Source organism: Chelon labrosus, assembly GCF_963514085.1.
Source record: "Chelon labrosus genome assembly, chromosome: 20".
Classification (NCBI taxonomy): domain Eukaryota; kingdom Metazoa; phylum Chordata; class Actinopteri; order Mugiliformes; family Mugilidae; genus Chelon; species Chelon labrosus.
The window spans coordinates 24,964,342-24,984,871 of NC_140353.1; the positions used below are offsets into that span (position 1 = coordinate 24,964,342).

Consider the following 20,530-nt stretch of genomic DNA (forward strand, 5'->3'; position numbering starts at 1 on the left):
ACATCAGAAGACAGATGTATGTTTATCTTGCTGTTCTCTTCTCTCTTTCTTCTGTCTGTACCCGGCTGGCCTTAGGCAGATGGGTCCCTCCATATGAGCTGGGTTCTGCTCAAGGTTTCTTCCTGTTAAAAGGAGTTTTTCCTTGCCACCGTCGCCTTCAGGCTTACTCTGGGGGGTTTCAGGCCAGGTTTTTGTAAAGCGTCTACGATTTGTATTGTTATTGACGCTAAATAAATACAATTGAATTGAATTGAATTGAATAGAAGCGAAAGAACATAACGCAACTCTGTATTGTATTCTGCAACTGTGCAGATCTGTACTTTAAAGTAGGCTAGTTGACATTAGCTTAATAAGTCCAGTCTAATATAGAATGTGTTAAATATAGTCCAAGTTTAATGAGAATGACTCAGTCTGACAAGAAATTTTCCTATAACAAGCAAAATAAAAATGCTTTTCTTAGCTTTGAGCTATCAATACTATAAAACAGTTATATTTTAAAAATGTAAAATGTACAGTGCTGTCCTGCATGTAGATGTAACAGGATTATAGCGTTGATATTTCAATGTAAATGTACAGCAATTTCTGCAAAAATTCTTCCTCTGGCGTTCAAATCGGCAGTGTGAATCTTGGTAAACACATAATTTTGAAAGCGTCCGGTTCAGTCATTCAGAAAAAGGACAAAGTCCTCTTTATTTGCAGCGACAGCATCTGTCTTCACAGACTGTTAGCGGCGCTGCAGAGGGAATACAGTAGTGTCCGCTCCCCGTTCGTCACCTCACTCACTTTTCCATATCTCACCCCTCTATACGCATCATGGAACCGTCTCACGTCCGACATTCGCTTGCTTACATTTAACCTCAACGGCTGCTCGACGGCACCTGGCGACAGAAATCCCTCAATCTACTCGCTATCTAAGAGACAATGAAATTGCTTTATTTCACAGCAGTGGAGGACAAAACCATGAATCCATGGCTGCTGTTCGCGGTACTCGGCCTCTGGTAAGCGTTGTTAAAAATGAGTAGCGATGTGTTAATCATAGTTACAACCATATACACTGACTAACTAGTCGTCGGCTGCAGATGTTGAACGTCTCGCTCAGATTTTTCCCCGTACTAGAACCGTTGTGTTTGCCATGTAGTTTTCTACCTGTGGTCGCATATCAGCTGTCATTGTGCGAGCTGGTCTTGGAGGAGAGAATGTCATGATGCCACAGTCTTGTATTTCGTCGGGACATTTGAACGAACTAGTTTGAGCAATGCGTTTATTTTTGATAATCTGTATTCGTCCACTTGGGGCTAAAACACAGTGGCTTTACAACATTTGTATCGAACTGTGTAGGTTCAGAGTCGGTGATAACCTTTAACATAAAACTCAGATAGATAGATCGATAGATGAGGCATTTCTACTGAAAGCAGACAAAGAGAAATCGAACCAACAAATGAATGAAAAGAAATATATTACAAGGACGCTACCACCTCCCTGTCTTATCGATTGGATAAGATTCTGATGGTATGCAGATTTTTTTTTTCCTTTTTTTTTTTCATTTCTTTTAAACCATTTATTTTATTTTGGTTTTCATTTGTCCACAAAACGTTTCCAGACAGTAGTCTTATGTCTTGTCCACATGATGTTTAGCAAACTGCAGATGGGCAGAAATGTTCTTCATGGAGAGCAGTGGCTTTGTCCTTGACAGTCTGCAGAGCACACCATGGTTGTTCAGTTTTCTCCCGATGGTGTACTCATGGACATTAACGTTAGCCATGTCTTTAGTAGCTTAGAATTCACCCTAGGTTTCTTTGTGAGCTCTTATATTATTATACATCTTGCTTTTAAAATGATCTTTGTTGGTTGACTATTCATGTGGAGTATAGACAGATAGATAGATTGCCTCCATTAGTTCACAATTTGTATTCTGAAATTGTGGATTCCAAAGACCGTTTTGTAACCTTTTTTAGCTTGATGATTAACAGCAACTATTTTTCTCCTTCATCTGTGCCATCATACATTTTCCACAAACATGTGATGTATAGGTCAGACTGTGTCAAATCCCTGAATCTAAAAAACTGGGCACTAAATGGCACCTCAGTCTCATTACATTAATTGGAAACACTTGTAATATTCCAACTCCACAAGTATGACATTTCTGTTTTATTTGTTTGATTGTATTCTCTTTGTCTGCTTACTTAAACACCATGACAAATTCCTTAAATGTGTGAGCATATGTGACAATAAATACATTTTTGATTCTTACAATTTTTTATTTATTTTTCCCACTACATAGTTCAGCATTTGGACCCAGTAAACAAGAAGAAGAGGACTACGAAGATGTGCCTATAAACAAGACCTGGGTCTTATCACCAAAGGTCTATGAGAGTGATGTGACTTTGATCCTTAATAAACTGCTGCAAGGGTACGATAACAAACTCCGGCCTGACATTGGAGGCAAGTGAATCTGATCTTTGCAAAAAGTCATTATTCTTTAATACTTTATTAGCGCAAAACACTCAACACAGAGTGATAACATTTTGTTTTTTTAAATCAATGAAAAGTTTAATTCATAACCAATAAACATTCTGGCTTCTGCCCCCAATTTATTATGCCCTGGCAAATTGAAATGATTAACTTCTCTAGGACTGAAGCAGAGAACTGGACGAGCTCAAGGCTAGGTCTTAGACCAGAGGTGTATAGCCCAGAGCCTTGGGCTGGTAGCAGACTTGGGCAGGGTGAAAAGTGGAGGAGAAGCTGGGATAGAGAAGCTCAGAGACCTGGAAGGAATTAGATTAGGCTAGAGGCCCAAAAAGGAATACTAGAGCATCCACAGAAACTGCACAAGAGAAACAGGAGTTACACATGACACTGATTAAACAGTGAAACAAAAGGAATGGCTAGAATGTCAACTGACATGAGCCGAGTCTGCATTCCTGCAATTAAGAGAGAGGGTAGAGTGGCTGCAGGCAAAGATGGAGTGGAGGGCATGACATTGGAGACACAGTGACTTTGCTGTGATGAAATATGGTATTTTTGCATTCTAGCCTTTTGATATGCACAGTTCAATGTGGTGAAGTCTTTGTCTTTTCTACATCCCATATTAAATCTGTTGTGTGTTTATTAAAATTGCCCCTGTTCTCTGACAAACTGTCTTTCGATAGAGAAACAATAGTTTTACACGGTCAAAGCTCAGAGAAAGTGACATCGCTTGGCTTTATTTTTGTTTTTATGACACTTTAAGTGAGCAAACATCTACACAACTTGAACTTCCAAAAAGATTTTTACAGTGATACTTGAATCACTTGAATGAGCGACCCTGTGGTTAAATGCTGTCATCTTTTTTGTCAAAGAACACTTTTAGTGCTTCTTAAATCGACAATATAATTTTATATTACTATTTTGTAAACAATTGATGGTTGGATACCCAATAATAAAAATCATTTAGTGTTAAAACCCTATTGTATTTAGTCAGTGCAGTGAATCTTCTGTTGTGTTTCAGTGAGGCCAACAGTGATTGAAACAGCAGTGTATGTCAACAGCATCGGGCCAGTGGATCCTATTAATATGGTGAGACTGCTTCTTTCGAATACTAATTAATTCTCTCAACTCATCATCGACAACAATTTCTGTATGAATTATGTTTTCAGATTGTCCACTGATCCATCCATCTACCTGTCCTATTCTTGTGAATGTAATATTTCAGGAAAACCTTCAGATAATTTATTTTTATTAAGCATTAAAAATATATATTTTGTATCTTTGCCGTCCAAACATGTTTGCATCTAAACAAATGCACAAAATAAGGCACAGGTATGCACAAAATAAGGCACAGGTATGATCTAAATAAGATCATCATGCAAGACAAGTAACGTGACAAAGCATTTACGACAGATAAGAAGGTAACAAGTAACAAGCAACCAGACAATTAGGGCAAGGACAGAGAGAGAGAGAGAGAGAGAGAAATAAAAACACATCATATATATATATATGATTAAAATTTTGAAGGGATATGCAGTGTGTGTACACTAACACAGTGGTTCCCAAAGTGGGGGTCGCGCCCCCTAGGGGGATCGCAGAGCCATTGTAGGGGGGGCGCAGGGTGCGGATGACAATTTTTCGGGACTCCCGTGAGTCACTTTATCCCAGGACTTGTACGGGAGTCAATTTCACTGTTGGTAACGTGATAGGGATGGGATCGAGCAAATAATCAACGCGAGCGTGTGGGACCGGGAGGACGGAGCCGGAGATTAAATTAAAAAATGACGCTGCAATGCGGTGAGTGCGCCCAACTTTAGACAACAACATAGGGAGCGGGACGGGATTTAGGAGTCTTTCTCTCGGAATTTTGCGGGACAGGATTTTTTGCGCGTGATCGGAATATGACTATTTTTGTGGGCTCGGGATGGGATGGGAGCGATGAGATGCACAGGTTTTTGACGGGCTCCCACGCAAACGCAAACCAATTACATCGAACATATTACACAGTAAATTTTACTTTCATTTGTTCAAAAAAGGCTGAGGGTTGTATTAATTACAATGTGTAAAACTACAATGGAAGAAAAAGTTTGGGAACCACTGCACTAGCACACCAATTATGATAATAAGGGTATAACAACAGTGCTGAGTCTACCCAGCCGCCTCCAACCCCCTTCCCCACGCCCCCTTATCTTCCATGTGCGTTCTCGATATCTCGATATAGACGGAGTGTATCTTATCCTCTGGTGAGCTGAAGAGTATTCAGGTCTTCCCTCCACATGTTGGAAGTAGGAACAGATGTATTTTTCCATAATTTTACAGTTAGTTTCTTTACTATTTTCTGAATAATCTGCAATATTCTGAATAATCTGCAATAATAATGTGCAGTCTGTTTTTTTTTTTTCTCTTTAAGAATGTGCAATAACAAACCATGTACAATCATAATATTTATTAATCTTTTTTGGGAGTTGGGTATTTGGGGGTTATTCATTCGTTTTATATCCAATTCTTGTACATGTTTGTTCGACTTTGCTGTATGCGATGGAGATGTCAATTTTCCTGTGGGAACCTTCCAAAGGGATCAGTAAAGTTGTCTATCTATCTATCTATCTATCTGTCTATCTGTCTATCTATCTGTCTATCTGTCTATCTGTCTATCCATCTGTGATGAGGCAGTATGAAAGAAAATGCTTCTATGCCACACTCAATCATCTACATCGCTCAGAGGTACCAAGAATGATAGGAAAGGCTCTGGCTCAATCCGTGTATTCAAAATGTTAGACATGATATTGCACAATGCAGTCCAGAAGGGACAGAGTTTTGGGCATAAAACAAAACTATGAAGGACCCTGGCCACTGAAGACTGACATTTATCATACAGTACATGTTATGTAATCTCATTCAAACGTGGATTTTCACACGTTCCACACAAGTCCTGACATTAGACAAAGACAACTCAACCAAACTTGAAATTTGTACATATCTGTGAGGTGCAAAAATAAGTGATACCTTGTTTTCAGTATCTGGTGTGACCCTCTTGTGCAGCAAAAGCTACCAAACATCTCCAGTGACAGAATCGCTTCAGTTCTGAGATGTTGGTGGGTTTCTTCACATGGACTGTTTGCTTTAAGTACTTCCACAACCTTTCTATTTGATTAAGGTCAGGACCTTGACCTGGCCATTCCAAAACATTAATTTAGTTCTTATTTAACCATTCTTTTCTAGAACAACTTGTGTGCTTGGGGGTCATTGTCTTGCTGCATGACCCAGTTTCACTTTAAATTCAGCTCATGGACAGATGTCCTGACATTTTCTTTTAGAATGTGTTGGTATAATTCTGAATTCATTTGTCAATTAATGATGGATGATTGTCCTGGTTGTTCAGTGTTCTCCTGATGGTGCATTCATGAACATTAACATTAGGTAATGTGAGAGAGGCCTTTATTTTATTAGAAGTTACCCTGGGTTCCTTTGTGACCTCTCAGACTATTATATGTGTTACTTTTGGAGTGATCTTTGTTGGTCGAACACCCATGTGGAGGATAAGAGTTGTCTCCTCCATTTGTTCACAGTGTCCACACTGTGGATTTGTGGATTCCAAACTCTTTAGCGAATTCTGAGGTCCTCAGAAAGCTCATTTGTCTGTGTCATTATATACTTCCATAAACAACTGTTGTGAAGATCAGACTGTGACAAATCCCTGATCGTTTCAAACAAAATAGAGCATTGAACAACACCTGAGTTTCATTACATTAGTTGGAAGCACTTCTGAACAGATGGACTCTAATTTGGCCTTGAAATTAACTTGTTATGCTAGAGGTGCATTTACATTTGCACCTCACAAATATGTAATATTGATTGGGTTCTCGACTGTCAGGACTTTTAAATATGATGTTTTGAGTCCATTTTAAGCAGATATGTTAAAAATTGTGGTTCAACAGAATTTGAGTTGTAGGGTTCTTATAGACAAGCTTAATCATCGATATATACAGTTGAAACCAGATGTTTACATACATTGTGTTAAAAGACAAAAAAACATTTTTTCCTCACTGTCTGAAGTTAAATCAGACTGAACCTCTCCTGTTTTAGGTCAGTTGAGATTACTAAAATTATTTCTATTTGCCAAATGCCACAATAATGAGAGAGATAATTTTTTATTACTTTCTTCAAAGTCAGAAGTTTACATACACAAAGATTACTATGTCTTTAAACATTGAAGGAAAGCCCTGATGATGATGTCATCTCTTTGGAAGCTTCTGATAGGTTAACAGACGACATTTGAGTTAATTGGACGAGTCCTGTACCGACATGGACTGAAAGGCCACTCATCGAGGAAGAAGTTATTGCTCCAAAAGTAACATATAAAAGCCAGATTACAGTCTGCAAATACGGGCAGCACAGTGGCGATGTGATTAGCGCTGATGCCTCACAGCGAGAAGGTCCCGGGTTCAAATCCATGGGCCGCCTGGGCCTTTCTGTGTGGAGTTTGCATGTTCTCCCTGCCCAGTAGAACTGGGATGCCGTGGATTTGTAGCAAAATCGGCGATTGCCCTTCTGAGCGAGCTGGACATACGGGGAAAAAGCCAGTATGTAATATGTCTCGGGCAGCAGAGAGAGCTATGGGTACGTAGGAAGCATGCTAGCCGGGGAGCTAGGTAAAGTTAAGGATGGCTGTGTGACGTTAGTGTGCTTGCAAATCATTATAGATGTGGTCGATTGGTTCGTGTTTCATTTGTTTGTTTGTTTCGTGTTTCAGCCCGCATCAACAGAGCGATTCACGGTAGATTTGTTTGTTTGGTTTGTGGTTCAGTCCGCATCAACGGGGCGAACTACAGTAGATTTGTTTGTGTCGTGAGTCATAAAAGGACGAGGCTAATTATTGAAATATTGGTTGTTGTCTAATATTAATGGTGAGAAATGGTGAGAAAAACGGTTTTGCAGTGGCAGTGTGGAGGTCGGTGACTCCAGGACGCTGGAATTCACTGTTAAGCCTTCTTGAGGTGTCGTGGGTCTAACTTAATGAAACATCGGTGAAGGGAGGTGCCCACTTGAAAACCCCAATGACATGCTGCATACTGCTGTTGTTTAGGCCAGGTTCCTGATGTCTTCATATTGCTTGGTAGCTATGGTTAGCTGCTGAGCGGGCCATACAAGCCAGCAGCGCTAGGTTAGCTTATGTTTCATAATGTATGAATTATCCTCTGCTGCTCTGGTCGCCTACAAGCCAGCAGCATTTACTTAGTTTATTTAGATTTTAGGTTAAGCTAACCAGTAGCATTTGGTTAGCATACTGCCAAAGTAGTTACAAAGTGGCTTAAGGACAACAAAATCAATGTTTTGGAGTGGCCATCACAAAGCCCCGATCTCAATCCCATAGAAAATTTGTGAGCAGATCTGAAAAGGCGTGTGCGAGCGAGGTGGCCTACAACCCTGACTCAGTTACACAAGTTCTGTCAGAAGGAATGGACCAGAATTCCAGCAGACTATTGCGAGAAGCTTGTGGAAGGATACCCAAAACGTTTGACCCAAGTCATACAGTTTAAACGCAATGCTACCAAATACTAAGGAAATGTATGTAAACTTCTGACTTAAAAGTAATAAAAAATTCTCTCTCTAATTATTGTGGCATTTAGCAAATAGCAAAGGTTTATGTGTCTTTTAACACAATGTATGTAAACATCTGGTTTCAACTGTATATTTACTGCCCAGGTTAAATGCTGAGGATTTCAAATAAATAATGCCACTCAATCTGGTCGAACACATTCTCTGCATCAAGTAAGAGAACTACAAGGTTAAAGGGTGTTCATCTTTTTGAATATACAATAATAATGAGTTGCATAAGGTGAGAAGTAGAGCTCCCATTTAGAATAAAACCCATCCTGTCTGTATGGATTATTCTTTCCAGAAGTAGGTCAGCCTATTGCCCAGTATCTCGGCAAATAATTTCCTTTGTATATTACGAAGTGAGATTGGATGGTAGACTGTCACTTCCTGTGGAAATTTTTCTTTTTTGTGTATTACTGTAATCACAGCTTCTGTTAGAATGGGTGGGAATCGGAAGTGATAATGCTGTGTATGTACAATAGTTAACATTTATTGTGAAAGGTATGGGTTTGGCATTGACCAGAAAAAAATAATCTATTCTGGGATAGGAGTTAAATGTCTTCAAATTCTGTGAAAGACATTCACTTGGACTCAAGAATGAACTGACAACATTTTGGTGGTCAAAGGTCAAGGTAACTGTGATGTTGGGCCTGGGTACTAAGGCACTCAGTATTGGTGTTTGGCTATCATGAATAATTAATAATTATCAAAAATAATTATTTATTATTAAATAATTGGATCTGAATTACTAGATCACCTCGGGGCACCACCCTTCTAGGAAGGGAAAAGATAGCCAATTAATCAAAACAGTCTCATAAATTATACTAAATTGTCAATTTGGAGTTCGGATTAATAATTAACTTAATAACTATAACCAAAATTACCACGTTAACAACTAGTTGAAGTTGAAGGAGTTTGGAGTTCTTGGCAGTGTAGAGGTTGGCAATATTCACTCTTGTGCAACATTAAACAGACAGGTATGTGTAAAAGACATTTATTAACAAGAATAAAATTAAACATACAAGCTAACTACAGTGTACTCAATACAGATGTGTGTGTGTGTGTGTGTGTGTGTGTGTGTGTGTGTGCCAAAATGGCCGCTGGTTGTGGGTGTGCCAAGATGGCCGCCGGTTGTGGGTGTTCCAAGATGGCCGCCGGTTGTGGGCGTGTCAAGATGGCCGCCGGTTGTGGGCGTGCCAAGATGGCCGCCGGTTGTGGGCGTGCCAAGATGGCCGCTGGGGCCTTGAGGTCTTGAACACAAAGGAAACAATGGCTGCTGAGTGGGTACACTCAGACCATGTGCTGGCCAGTAGATGTGTGGAATGTGATAAGCGTTTTATGAGGTGCCAGGTTAGAGGAAGAGTGGTTAGTTTAGCATGCAAGACCCTGAGTCTATGTGTTGCATAATCTAACTAACATCAAACCACTATACTATAAACAACTCAATAAAACAAATATCACATCAAATCAAAGTTCTATGCTTAGCTTAGCTTAGCTTGACTAGGCCCAGGTCATACTACCAGATTTGGTGGAAAGTCAATTTCTGGTGTGTTGCTCCTGTGGCTGGCGGTTCCTGATGGAAAGCCAAACCGGGAAAAGTTGAAGTCCTTGCTGTGTTTTCCTGATGGCAAACGTTGGAGGGAAACTGGCCGCTCCTTGAAGTCCTTTGAAGTGGCTTGTTAGCAGCTCGGTGCTAACTAGCCGTGTGGCTCCTGTTGTTTGGGAGTTTAACCTGCAAACCTTCTGTTTGTTGGCTAAAAGACCTGGTGTAGATTCCTCAGCAGGATCTCGCTTCGCTGCTGTAAGGAGAACAGGCCTGGCACCCAGCTGCAGCCGAGCAGCTGGGGTTCTCCACGTGGAGGTGTGGCGTTGTAGAGGGTAAGAGGATAAGAGAATAAGAAAAAGAACACTGGCAAAACAGCGCATTTTATATGACCTGATGACCTCAGAGGTCACATGCCACTGTCAGCCAGTGAGCTGCTTGGTAAGTTTTCACACCTGGAGGGTTGTGGGACTTGGGGTTTCCAGGGCTTCCCTTTGTGTCCAAGACAAAGACAGCCATGTGATTAACTTGATTATGCATGGTGAGCTTCCATAGCTCACCACCAGGTTCAGATCCCAACAGTGACTTCAAAGAGTCTTTGTGGTGGCCAAAAACAAGTTTTGGGCCTCAAGAATTCATGTGCTTCTTATGTCACATAAATGTCAATTAGGATAAACAGCAAAGTGATGATATGTTAAATCCAAAAAGCTAACTTCATTATGACATCATAGTAAAAGGAAAGATACTTTAGTTTCTACATACAGCAATTAGCCATAACATTATGATTATTCACAGGTGAAAAGAATAACACTGATTATTTCATTATCATGGCAGCTATAAGTGGGCTGGATATATTAAGCAGCAAGTTAATTTTTTTTTCTCAAAGTTGATGTGTTAGAAGTTAGAACAGTGGCCAATTTGAAGGAGCGACCTTGTCAAGGGCCAAATCATGATTGCTAGACAGCTGGATCAGAGCATCTCCAAAACTGCACCTCTTGTGGGGTGTTCCCGGACTTCAATCTAAACTGGTCCAAGGAAGGGAAATCCGAGAGCCAGCGACAGGATTGTGGGTGGCCAAGCTCCGTCATGTATGTGGACACTGAAGGCTCGTGTGGTCCAGCAGATGAGCTACATAGCTCACATTGCTGAAAATGTTCATGCTGGTTCTGATAGAAAGGTGTTAGAACACTCAGTGTATTGCAGTTTGTTGTGTATGGGTATTTGCATACTGAGCCCTGTTCACTGCCGAATGTGCCTACAATGGGCACATGAATCCGAACTGGACTGTGTGCAATGGAAGAAGGTGGCCTGATCTGATTAATCACGTTTGCTTTTACATTACATGTTACATGGGTGGCTGTCTGCATGTGCATCACTTACCTGGGGAACACGATACCACAGCACACTTTCAGATGTCGCTGAGTCTATGCCAGAATCAGAATCAGAAAAGACTTTATTGCCAAGCATGTTTGTACAAGGAATTTGCTGTTGTTGCACTCATTACACGTAAATAAATAAAATAACATAAAATAAAATATAGAAACTTGGCTCTCAAATATACAAAAATGCCACAAGTCAGGGTTGTTTTTGAGGAAAAAGTGGGACCCACACAATATCAAGTAGGTAGTCATAATGTTGTTACTGATTATTATATTATACATGGATGTAAATTACAACTGGTCTATAAATATATTATCTATAGTATCTAAGATTCTCTCTGGTAATCAAGAATATTCACCCAAAATTATTATACTATATTTAGTAATTAGTATAATTATAATTATACTAATTACCCAAGTTCAGAAATTTCAGACACTTCTGTCCTGAGGAAAGATGAATATCAGAATGGAATGTGGCAATTGATCCAAATCGTTCTGCTCTATAGAATACTTAAAGTAACTGTTTACATGTCTCTTTATATATTGGAGTATTTTTTTTTATTTACTTTATTGGCATGGGTTTCTTCTGTTACAGGAATACACCATTGACATCTTCTTTGCTCAGACATGGTTTGATAGCCGACTGAAGTTCAATAGCTCAATGAAGCTGCTTATGCTTAACAGTAACATGGTAGGCAAAATCTGGATTCCCGACACTTTCTTCAGGAATTCCAGAAAATCAGATGCACACTGGATAACCACTCCCAATCGCCTCCTGAGGCTGTGGAGCAATGGGAGAGTCATGTACACACTGAGGTAGGAGAGTTTTTTTGGCCAGCTTGCTCGCCTTTTTTAATGTTGGACTATAGATTATTGATTATTTCTTGTTTGTGAAGCTTTAATATGTGCGTATGTATTTTTATTTTTTTTACATAGTTTTCTTTTAAGTGGCTCCAGTTTGTCAAAGCATATCTTAATGGTCATTACCTTTGTTGTCTGTTAATGTGATTGCAGAGAGACCTTAACTATATTCAGTCATACTTGCTGGGGAAAAACACTGCTGAGATTTGTTTTTTGTCTGTCACAATTATGTTTTTGTCAGGTTGACTATTAATGCGGAGTGTTACCTTAAGCTGCATAACTTTCCAATGGATGAACACTCGTGTCCGCTGGAGTTTTCAAGCTGTAGGTGGTCAAACATATTACCCTTTCATTTTTGAATATGCCATCTCAACTTCAGCCTCTGTATCTTGCCCAGAAAGAGAGGCTTCTGTGTGGGCTAGCACGGTAGCTAAGCCCTTATTTGCTCTCCTTGAAGAAAGGCCCGTTTTCTTGAGGCTGCCTTCTAAATGTGTACCAATCTATCATCTCCCCCACCAGCAGAGAAAAGAGGTCACCCAGTCCCATTTCTCTGACAGACATAATGAGTTATAAACTATTTCCCTGTGTAATTCATGCTGTCTGTGTCATTTATTTTGTCTCATGCTGGCATGTTTTACGTATGTGGAAATAGTTGTTGGTACTCTTCCATTAAAGGAAGAAAAACCCACAAAGGTAACTAAAATAACTTGAAATTGACAAAAGTAATAATAACTAAATATTTACTGAAAACTGACAAATTAAAATCACATCGCTTTTGAATTGTGGTTTAAGAGAATAATTAAAAAACTTGTTGCTAAAGTAATGAAACTGGATTGGACAAAAATGATGTCACCCTCAACTTAATATTTTGTTGCGCAATATGTTAACTAATTTTTAACAAATAACTGCAATCAAGCGATTTCTGTAACTCTCGATGAGACTTCTGCACCTGTCCTCAGGTATTTTGGCCGACTCCTCGTGACCAAACTGCTCCAGCTGTTTCAGGTTTGAAGGGTGCCTTCTCCACACTGCTTGTTTCAGCTCCTTCCACAGATGTTCCATAGGATTTAGAGCAGGGCTCATGGAAGGCCACTCCAGAATAGTCCAGTGTTTTGTTCTCAGCCATTCCTAGGCATTTTTAGCTGTGAATTTTAGACCAAGCTTTCTGACACTGGACAGCACGTTTCACTCCAGAATGTTATGATAGTCTTGAGATTTCATTGTACAATGCACAGATTCAAACTCCCCTGTGCCAGATGCAGCAAATCAGCCCCAGAACATAACTGAGCCTCCTCTGTGTTTCACAGTAGGTACAGTGTTTTCTTTGTATGCTTAATTTTTGCGCCTGTGAACACAGACCTGATGTGACTTGCCAAAAAAGGTCTAGTTTTGCATCATCTGTCCAATGGACATTCTCCCAGAAGCTTTGTGGTTTGTCAATATGCATTTTGGCAAATTCCAGTTTTCCTCCAACTTTTCCTCTTGTGGCCACATGCAGGGAGGTTGGCTACAGTGCTGTGGACCTTATACTTCGGAATAACATGAGTAACTGTAGTAACAGGAACATCAAGCTGCTTGGAGATGGTCTTATAGCCTTTATCTTTAACACGTTTATCTATATCACTTGTCTATAATTTTGTTTCTAATCTCCTGAGACAACTTTCTCCTTAGTTTTCTGTGGTCCGTGCTCAGTGTGGTACACACCATGATACCAAACAGCACAGTGACTACTTTTCATCCATTAAATAGGCAAAATAACTGAAGACACCTGTGATGCTAATTTACTTTTGTCAGTTTCAAGTTATTTCAGTGACCATTGTGGGCTTTTATTTCTTTAATGGAAGGGTACCAACAATTCTGTCCACGTGTGTATCATGATCTTAATTATGCTCATCTTAACTATTGACATACAGAAAATGCCATTGCTGTCACACCAAATGTCCACCACACCAAATTAAAGCATCTAACTTTCACACCATACGGTCATGAACCATGTAGTGTTTGTTACTGCCAGTATTGGTTTCTTATAAAGACCTCAAATTTTAACTATCTAGCAATTAATCCCTAGCAATTAACAGTACCATATACTGTTAAAGAAATTACCTTAAGACCTCCCTTTTATCAGCCACACTCACATTTAACTGAAGACATTTTGCTCATTTGAGGATATTTCATGAATCTTGCTAGGTTAGTTAAATCTTCAATGTTCCCCTTTTTCTTGTCAGGTTTCATTGTTATGTACAGTTTTCTGCATGACAGATGCTTTTGTTAAGTTTTCTGGTATTACAGGTGTCATTAAGGCTTCTAATTTATCTTTTGTATATATATGTTGGGTGGGGGGTTTCTATAGATGGTTATCCAAAGAATGAGATCATGTATCGGTGGCAGAGGAGGGCAGTGGAGGTCGCTGACCAGCGGTACTGGAGACTCTACCAGTTTGCCTTTGTAGGGTTGCGGAACACCTCTGATGTGGCACACACTCAGTCAGGTTAGAGATTATGTTTACTGACATGTTGCCAGTCTCCAGGTTAGTGTGTGTGTCAGTTTACTTTTATCAGAAGATTAGAAGTAAAATCCAACATTATCACATAGATTTAATTTGTTGTTGTTATGCATCTGTTAAATTCTCAGGGGAATATGTTATCATGACAATCTTTTTTGACCTGAGTCGGAGAATGGGCTACTTCACCATCCAGACCTACATTCCCTGCAGCATGATTGTGGTCTTGTCCTGGGTCTCCTTCTGGATCAACAAAGATGCCGTCCCAGCCCGCACATCACTAGGTTTGATACTTTATACACAACTGAGCAGAGATTTTTAATATAAGCCATGCAATAGCCAATTTAAAATTAATATTGTTCATATTTAATGGTATTTAATGTGGTACTGACTTTGTTTTGTCACCACTGATACTGAGAATGTTGCATTGATAATGCATTGAAATCTAAAGAGAGCAAACCAGCTTACTGTGTTACAGTGTTTTGAATCATTTGTGTAAAACCAATAGTCCTAGTCCCGTTCTGTGAGCATAGATGTTTCTGTTATGGACATGAATGGGTTAAAAAAAACAGTGGCCAAAGCGCTTAGTTAGTTCACCTTAAGTACTTCGATTTCTCTGATATAACAACATAAAATAACTCTCTGTGATCACCTTATATGAAACTTAAATGTTTCCCAGCCTGCTGGTCATGCACAGTTCAGATACTGTTTGACCAGTTATGTGAAGATTAATTTGCATTATAATGTGACGATAGTGAGTAGTTTAGTCACCTTTATTTAAATCTGATCAAACTACTCCTGATACGGGTTGTAAAAATCTTTGTTAAAAAGAAACAATGCCACTACAGAGTTCCTGCTTCTCTTAATTGTAATTCCTGACTTCACACTCACACTATTGAAATCACGTTTGTTTTTTGTCTTTTTTTTTTAATGTGGTTGCTTTTGTTTTTTTCCCTATCACATGCTTTATTGTATGTTTTTTTGTTCTCACACAAAATAGTAGACAAGACAGGGCCAACACAAGTGATACAAACTAGCAGATCCCCATAGACCTTGCAATAGCAGTGCAGTTGTCTTTGGGAGGTGCAAGGGCTTATTTGCTCTAATCAGCCATACCTTAAGAGGTATGGATAAAGAAATGATCGAAGACGACTACAAGAATCGCCACCTTTTAGCTGCAGAGGCTCACCATATCTCACCTGTTGCCTTTTTGCATTAAAAGTTAAATAAACACTAAATATTTGTAACTCTAACGTCAGGTCTCCACTGTATGTTGTGGCTCTCGAGCCATGTTGTGACATAAATAAGGGAACATCCGGGACATCTGTTGGACTTCATTTTTGTGGAGACCGAATGTTGGAGTCATTTTTTTCTTATGGTGAGAATTGGGACTGTTCAAAACTTTGTTTCCAGTAGGTGTTGACTTTTGCACCACTACACTCTGCTGGTTAAAGCTGGTGTTATCGTGTGTGCTAGGTTTGACAGTTTTTATAACTTGCCTTTTTAGAATTTCCTCAGGGTGTTGGAGTGACCATCACCACTTTGTTTTTATGTGGTATCCCTGAGGTGGCGCACCCAGGAGAATGCATGATCTAGTGAAAATTCTGTCTCTCAGGTATAGAAGAAACCAGGTAAGTTTTAGAATAGTTTAGTAGGCAATGACAGCATTTATTTTTGTAATAGCATGTGGTGACATTTACTGGCCTTAGATTTGTTTTTCAAAATGTTCTGTGTGAATGTAGAGGTATTTTGAGTGAGCTGACATGCTTGTAATTTGTAGTGCTTAGACTCATGAATATTTGTTAAGTGTATTCTATGTGACCTTAAGTGTTGTGGGGAAGTTGTCCAAATTTAAGTGAATTGAAAAGCAGCAACACTGTAGTGTGCAGCCAAACTTGTTGTGACTGTTGTGGCTGAGGCTTTTCCACTGGTAGGTGTGTTAGCTTCATTAAATTTGTAAATAGTATGTGAGCAGTAAGTAAGTATGTGATCATCTGGCTGTGGTAGTAGCAGTTCACATGTTAAATTACTTGTATTTACTTTTGGTTGAGGAGGTTAAGTTGTTGTAAATAATCCATTTGGTATTTTGTTTGTGGCCCTTTCTGTGGGTCACATTAATTGCATAATTGCTGGGGGGCTTTTGTTTGTTAACTTGTGTTTAGGGCTCCTGTAGGAACCTATTTGGGGGAGGTGTTACGTCCCTATGCACTTCCACTGGCCTTGCAGTGGGTGTGTAAATAAACAGTTTATGCATTATGTGTGCAACTTTTTCGTCATGTCCCCACTTAGGGCCCGTTCGCACCTTGCATTAAGACACGATCCCAACAGTCAAGAATCAAGAATCCTTTATTTTGTCATTATGTGAGAACATAATGGGGGGGGGGAGTGTTCACAGTCCAGGGGAGTTCGGAGGAAATGTGGATGCCCAACTTAATGCTGTCCACACGCTCCACTGCCTCCCCATGTAAGCAGAAAGGAGCGTGTTCAGTCTTTCTGGCCCTCCTTAGACTTAGACTTAGATAAACTTTATTGATCCACAAGGGAAATTGCTTGGTTACAGTAGCTTAGTAGTCCACTATGACCTCCTTGGTCTTGCTGATGTTCAGATTGTTCCTGGAACACCACTGAGTCAGATTCTGGACCTCTCCTCTATAGTGGGTCTCATCGTTGTTGGATATGAGACCCACTGCGGTGGTGTTGTCTGGAAACTTCACAACCATATTTGTGGGGTGGGTGGCAGAGCAGTTGTGGGTAAAGAGGGTGAAGAGGCCAGGGCTGAGCACACAACCTTGCGGTGTGCCTGTGTTGCGGATCAGTGAGGCAGATGTGGATGCTAACAAACCCAGATTGTGGAGCTTCAGGGCCAACAAGTCTGGGAAAACAGTGTTGAAGGCTGAACTGAAGTCCATAAAAAGCATCCTAACATAGGTGTTAGGATGCTGTAGGGTGAGTCAGGGCTATCCGATCATAGGTGGCCAGCTTTAGGTACATGTGTTCAGACCTGGCATAAACATGCGTCTTCAAATGCTTCTCCAGATCCAATCTCAGTTGAGTGGATTACTATAGCTACCCAGTGTGAGTCATGACTTTGGCACACAGTTATTTGGGGTCCATGCAATGAAGTTGCAGGATCCCTATTGATTTTGTGCGATTTTTCTTCTTCTTCTTCGTTTTTTTCTTTTTCCCTAAAAGTGTCTGCTCTGGGCATCAAACCTGGTAACTTGGTAGAAGTCCTACCATGTCACGTTGCCAAGGTGTCAATACACATACCTACAGCTAGGTGGCGCTATAATGAGCCAATTCAAGTTTTGGCTCATATCTCGAGAACTGTGTGCCCTAGAAACAAAATTCTTTCTCCTTCTGATTCCTTATATAGCCCTGGTTCTTTTGGACTAGGCCATGCCCATTTCCACCTGCCATTTAAAAAAATATTGCACCTCAAAGCAAAGTCAACTCCTCCTAGCACGTTCATCCAGTTCTTACCAAACTTGACATGTATCATTTATGGACAAAGATAATTAAGTTTTACGGTGTGGCACAGTATAACTCCAAAGCTCATTTTGTGAAGTATATACCCAAACTTAATCAAACTTCATATCATTGATGATAATATGATTATGTACAAGAACCCCAACTTTTGTGACCCTTAGTCTCTAGGGGCGCTAAAAATGCAACATTTCAATATCTCAAAAACTGCAATAGCTAACTTCATGACAATTGGCATACATAACCTGTACAATATTGTGTAGACGCCCATCAAGTTGCATGACATTACGTCTATAGGGGACGCTACAGGTGACACGGAAACATTTCATATGACTTTAAGGCCTATAACTTTGGAAGTATTCACCCAGTCCTTATGAAACTGTCATTATAATATGCTTGCGTATAGTCATGCCGAGCGGCCTGTAGGGGTGCTACAACGACTACATGTTTATATCTCACAAAAAACCACAGTGAACTGCTTGAAATTTGACAATAATAATCTGTGGATGACTCATTCACTTGTCAGCCAAAGCATTACTCCACAAACACTTTGCCTACTTTCATGCCTCTGCGTCCCGCTCTGCGACCACTTTGCCACGGCATGGACCCCTTTATGATCGCTTCTGATCATCTAGTTACATTTGTTTCTGCCTTACCATGCAAATGTTGTCATAACTTGGTCATCCTGAGGTTACTTTTGCGTGTGTTGAGCTGACTTTCCTCCCATCTTCTATTTGCTTTTTCCACATAGTACCAGGAGTGGGCAGCTAAATTACATGATCGCCATGTATGTTTAAATGTAAATTTTATTTTATTTATTTTTTTTTGTACAATTCTTCTGAGTGAGAGCGCTAAGAGTGGACAGCTAAATTACTTTTTTGTTTTCTTGTTGTTGTATTAATTTGCCAGTTCACCAGAATAAATGGAGTTCACCTCCGAGAGCTGGCAGTGTGTCAAGTCTTCTATTAACACGACACAATGCAGAAGCCCACCAGTTACATATTGAAACTTCCAGGTCTGGAGTTATAATCTGAGTTTTGTGTAGGTCTAACTAACGTCAGGGCGCGGGATCAATAAATAATAACGTGAGTGCCAAAGTCATGAAGCACACACATAAAACAGCGCTGTTCTCGGTTCTCAGCAGTAGAGATCCATTACAGACAGCTGCTGTTGAAATAGAGTAGAAATCCGGCCCGGATGATGTCGGGGTTTATTTGCATATAGAGTGCAAAACTGAGATCAGGTCTGGAGACGCATGTTAATGCCAGATCTAGAGATCGGGTCTTCATGCAAGGTGTGAACAGGCCCTAAGGCTTTCTTTAAAGAAAAGAGGAGGGCCTTCAAGTCAGGAAACAAAGACGACCTGTAGACTGTGCAGAGGGAGCTGAGGAGGAGGATCAGAGAGTGAAACTGGGTTTACACAAGGAAGTCGGAGAACCAGAATCGTCAGCAGAGTTTGGGCCTTAAAACCATCTCTGGCCATAAGGGAAACAACTTTTTTTTACAGCTCTTGGCCCCTCCCCCCACAATGCCTTCTCTCCTGCAACCACTACCCTTGACATCTACTGTGCCCTGCTCCACCCCTGCCTCTAGCCCTCCCCAAACAGATCCACATGTCTCCTCACTACTTTCCCATCACCCAGCATCACTTTGTATGACACTGGTCCAGTCACCGACTCAATAATTCCACTTGGGTCCTAGACTATAGTTCTGGGTCAGCACTGAGTCTCCTGTTTTGAACCAGTGTCCTTTTGCCTTTTTGTTGTGATCTTTTATTTGTCTTTCTTGTTTTTCCTTCACCTTCCTGCTTAGGTCTGGCTGGATTGAATCCAGGGTGCAACGTAGCTTCCTCCCGAGAAGCAGCTCTGCTGGGAATAGACCTGTTGTAGTGTGAGGAGTCACTCTGTAACTAAATAACACTCTGGCTACCTTAGCTGTCAGCGTGCCCTCTGGACATTTTTTCATTATTCTCTTGAATGTTTGTACCCCTCTCTCTGCTAACCCATTACTGGCAGCATGGCGGGGTGCAGAGGTCACATGACGGATACCATTTTAATCAGGAAGTTTTTGAACTCGGTGCTGGTGAAACAAGTGCCATTATCAGACACCAACAACTCAGGCAGTCCATGGTTACTGAAACTGGTATGCAGGCACTCAATTGTGGTGACTGAAGTGGCAGAGTTCACTGGATACACATCCATCCATTTTGAATGTGCATCAATGAGCACAAAAAACATTTTTTCCAGAAACAGTCCAGCATAATCCACATGAATACGGCCAAGGTTTGTCAGGCCAATCCCAGTTATGTAATGGAGCTGGTGCAGGGATGCAGCGGTGCTCTTGACATGTTTTACAGCCCATGACAGTATCCTCTACCTCTTTGTCCAACTTTGGCAACCACACATAACTCCTAGCCAGTGCCTTCCTTCTGAACACTCCTGCGTGACACTGATGAAGCTATCTCATAACATTTTCTTGACCTGGATTTGGCACAAATGACATCACTCTCGAGCCTCATAACACACACTCATTCTGGATACTGAGTTCCTGTTTCCTCACCTCATAGGGGGCAAACTCCTAGCCTTTCAGTTTTTATGACCAGCAGTGGCGGGTCCAGAGATTTTCTGTTGCAGGTGCTATGGGGATGCTCAACACTTAAGAGAAGATGCTTTGAATGTTGGTGCTTTTCATTAT

At 40.5% G+C, this 20,530-nt stretch overlaps 1 protein-coding gene across 1 annotated transcript in view; it reads left to right on the plus strand.

The window, feature by feature from the left end:
- Window positions 1-807: 807 nt before the first annotated feature.
- Window positions 808-20,530, plus strand: part of gabrg1 (gamma-aminobutyric acid type A receptor subunit gamma1) — a gene marked incomplete at its 3' end in the record, with an annotated part of 41,538 nt that continues 21,815 nt past the window's right edge. The window contains exons 1-7 of the mRNA XM_084568663.1: window positions 808-998; window positions 2,282-2,442; window positions 3,488-3,555; window positions 11,585-11,805; window positions 12,092-12,174; window positions 14,201-14,338; window positions 14,482-14,634. Of these exons, the coding sequence (XP_084424789.1) occupies window positions 922-998; window positions 2,282-2,442; window positions 3,488-3,555; window positions 11,585-11,805; window positions 12,092-12,174; window positions 14,201-14,338; window positions 14,482-14,634 (901 nt within the window). The 5' untranslated portion in view covers window positions 808-921. The remainder of the gene's footprint in view (window positions 999-2,281; window positions 2,443-3,487; window positions 3,556-11,584; window positions 11,806-12,091; window positions 12,175-14,200; window positions 14,339-14,481; window positions 14,635-20,530) is intronic.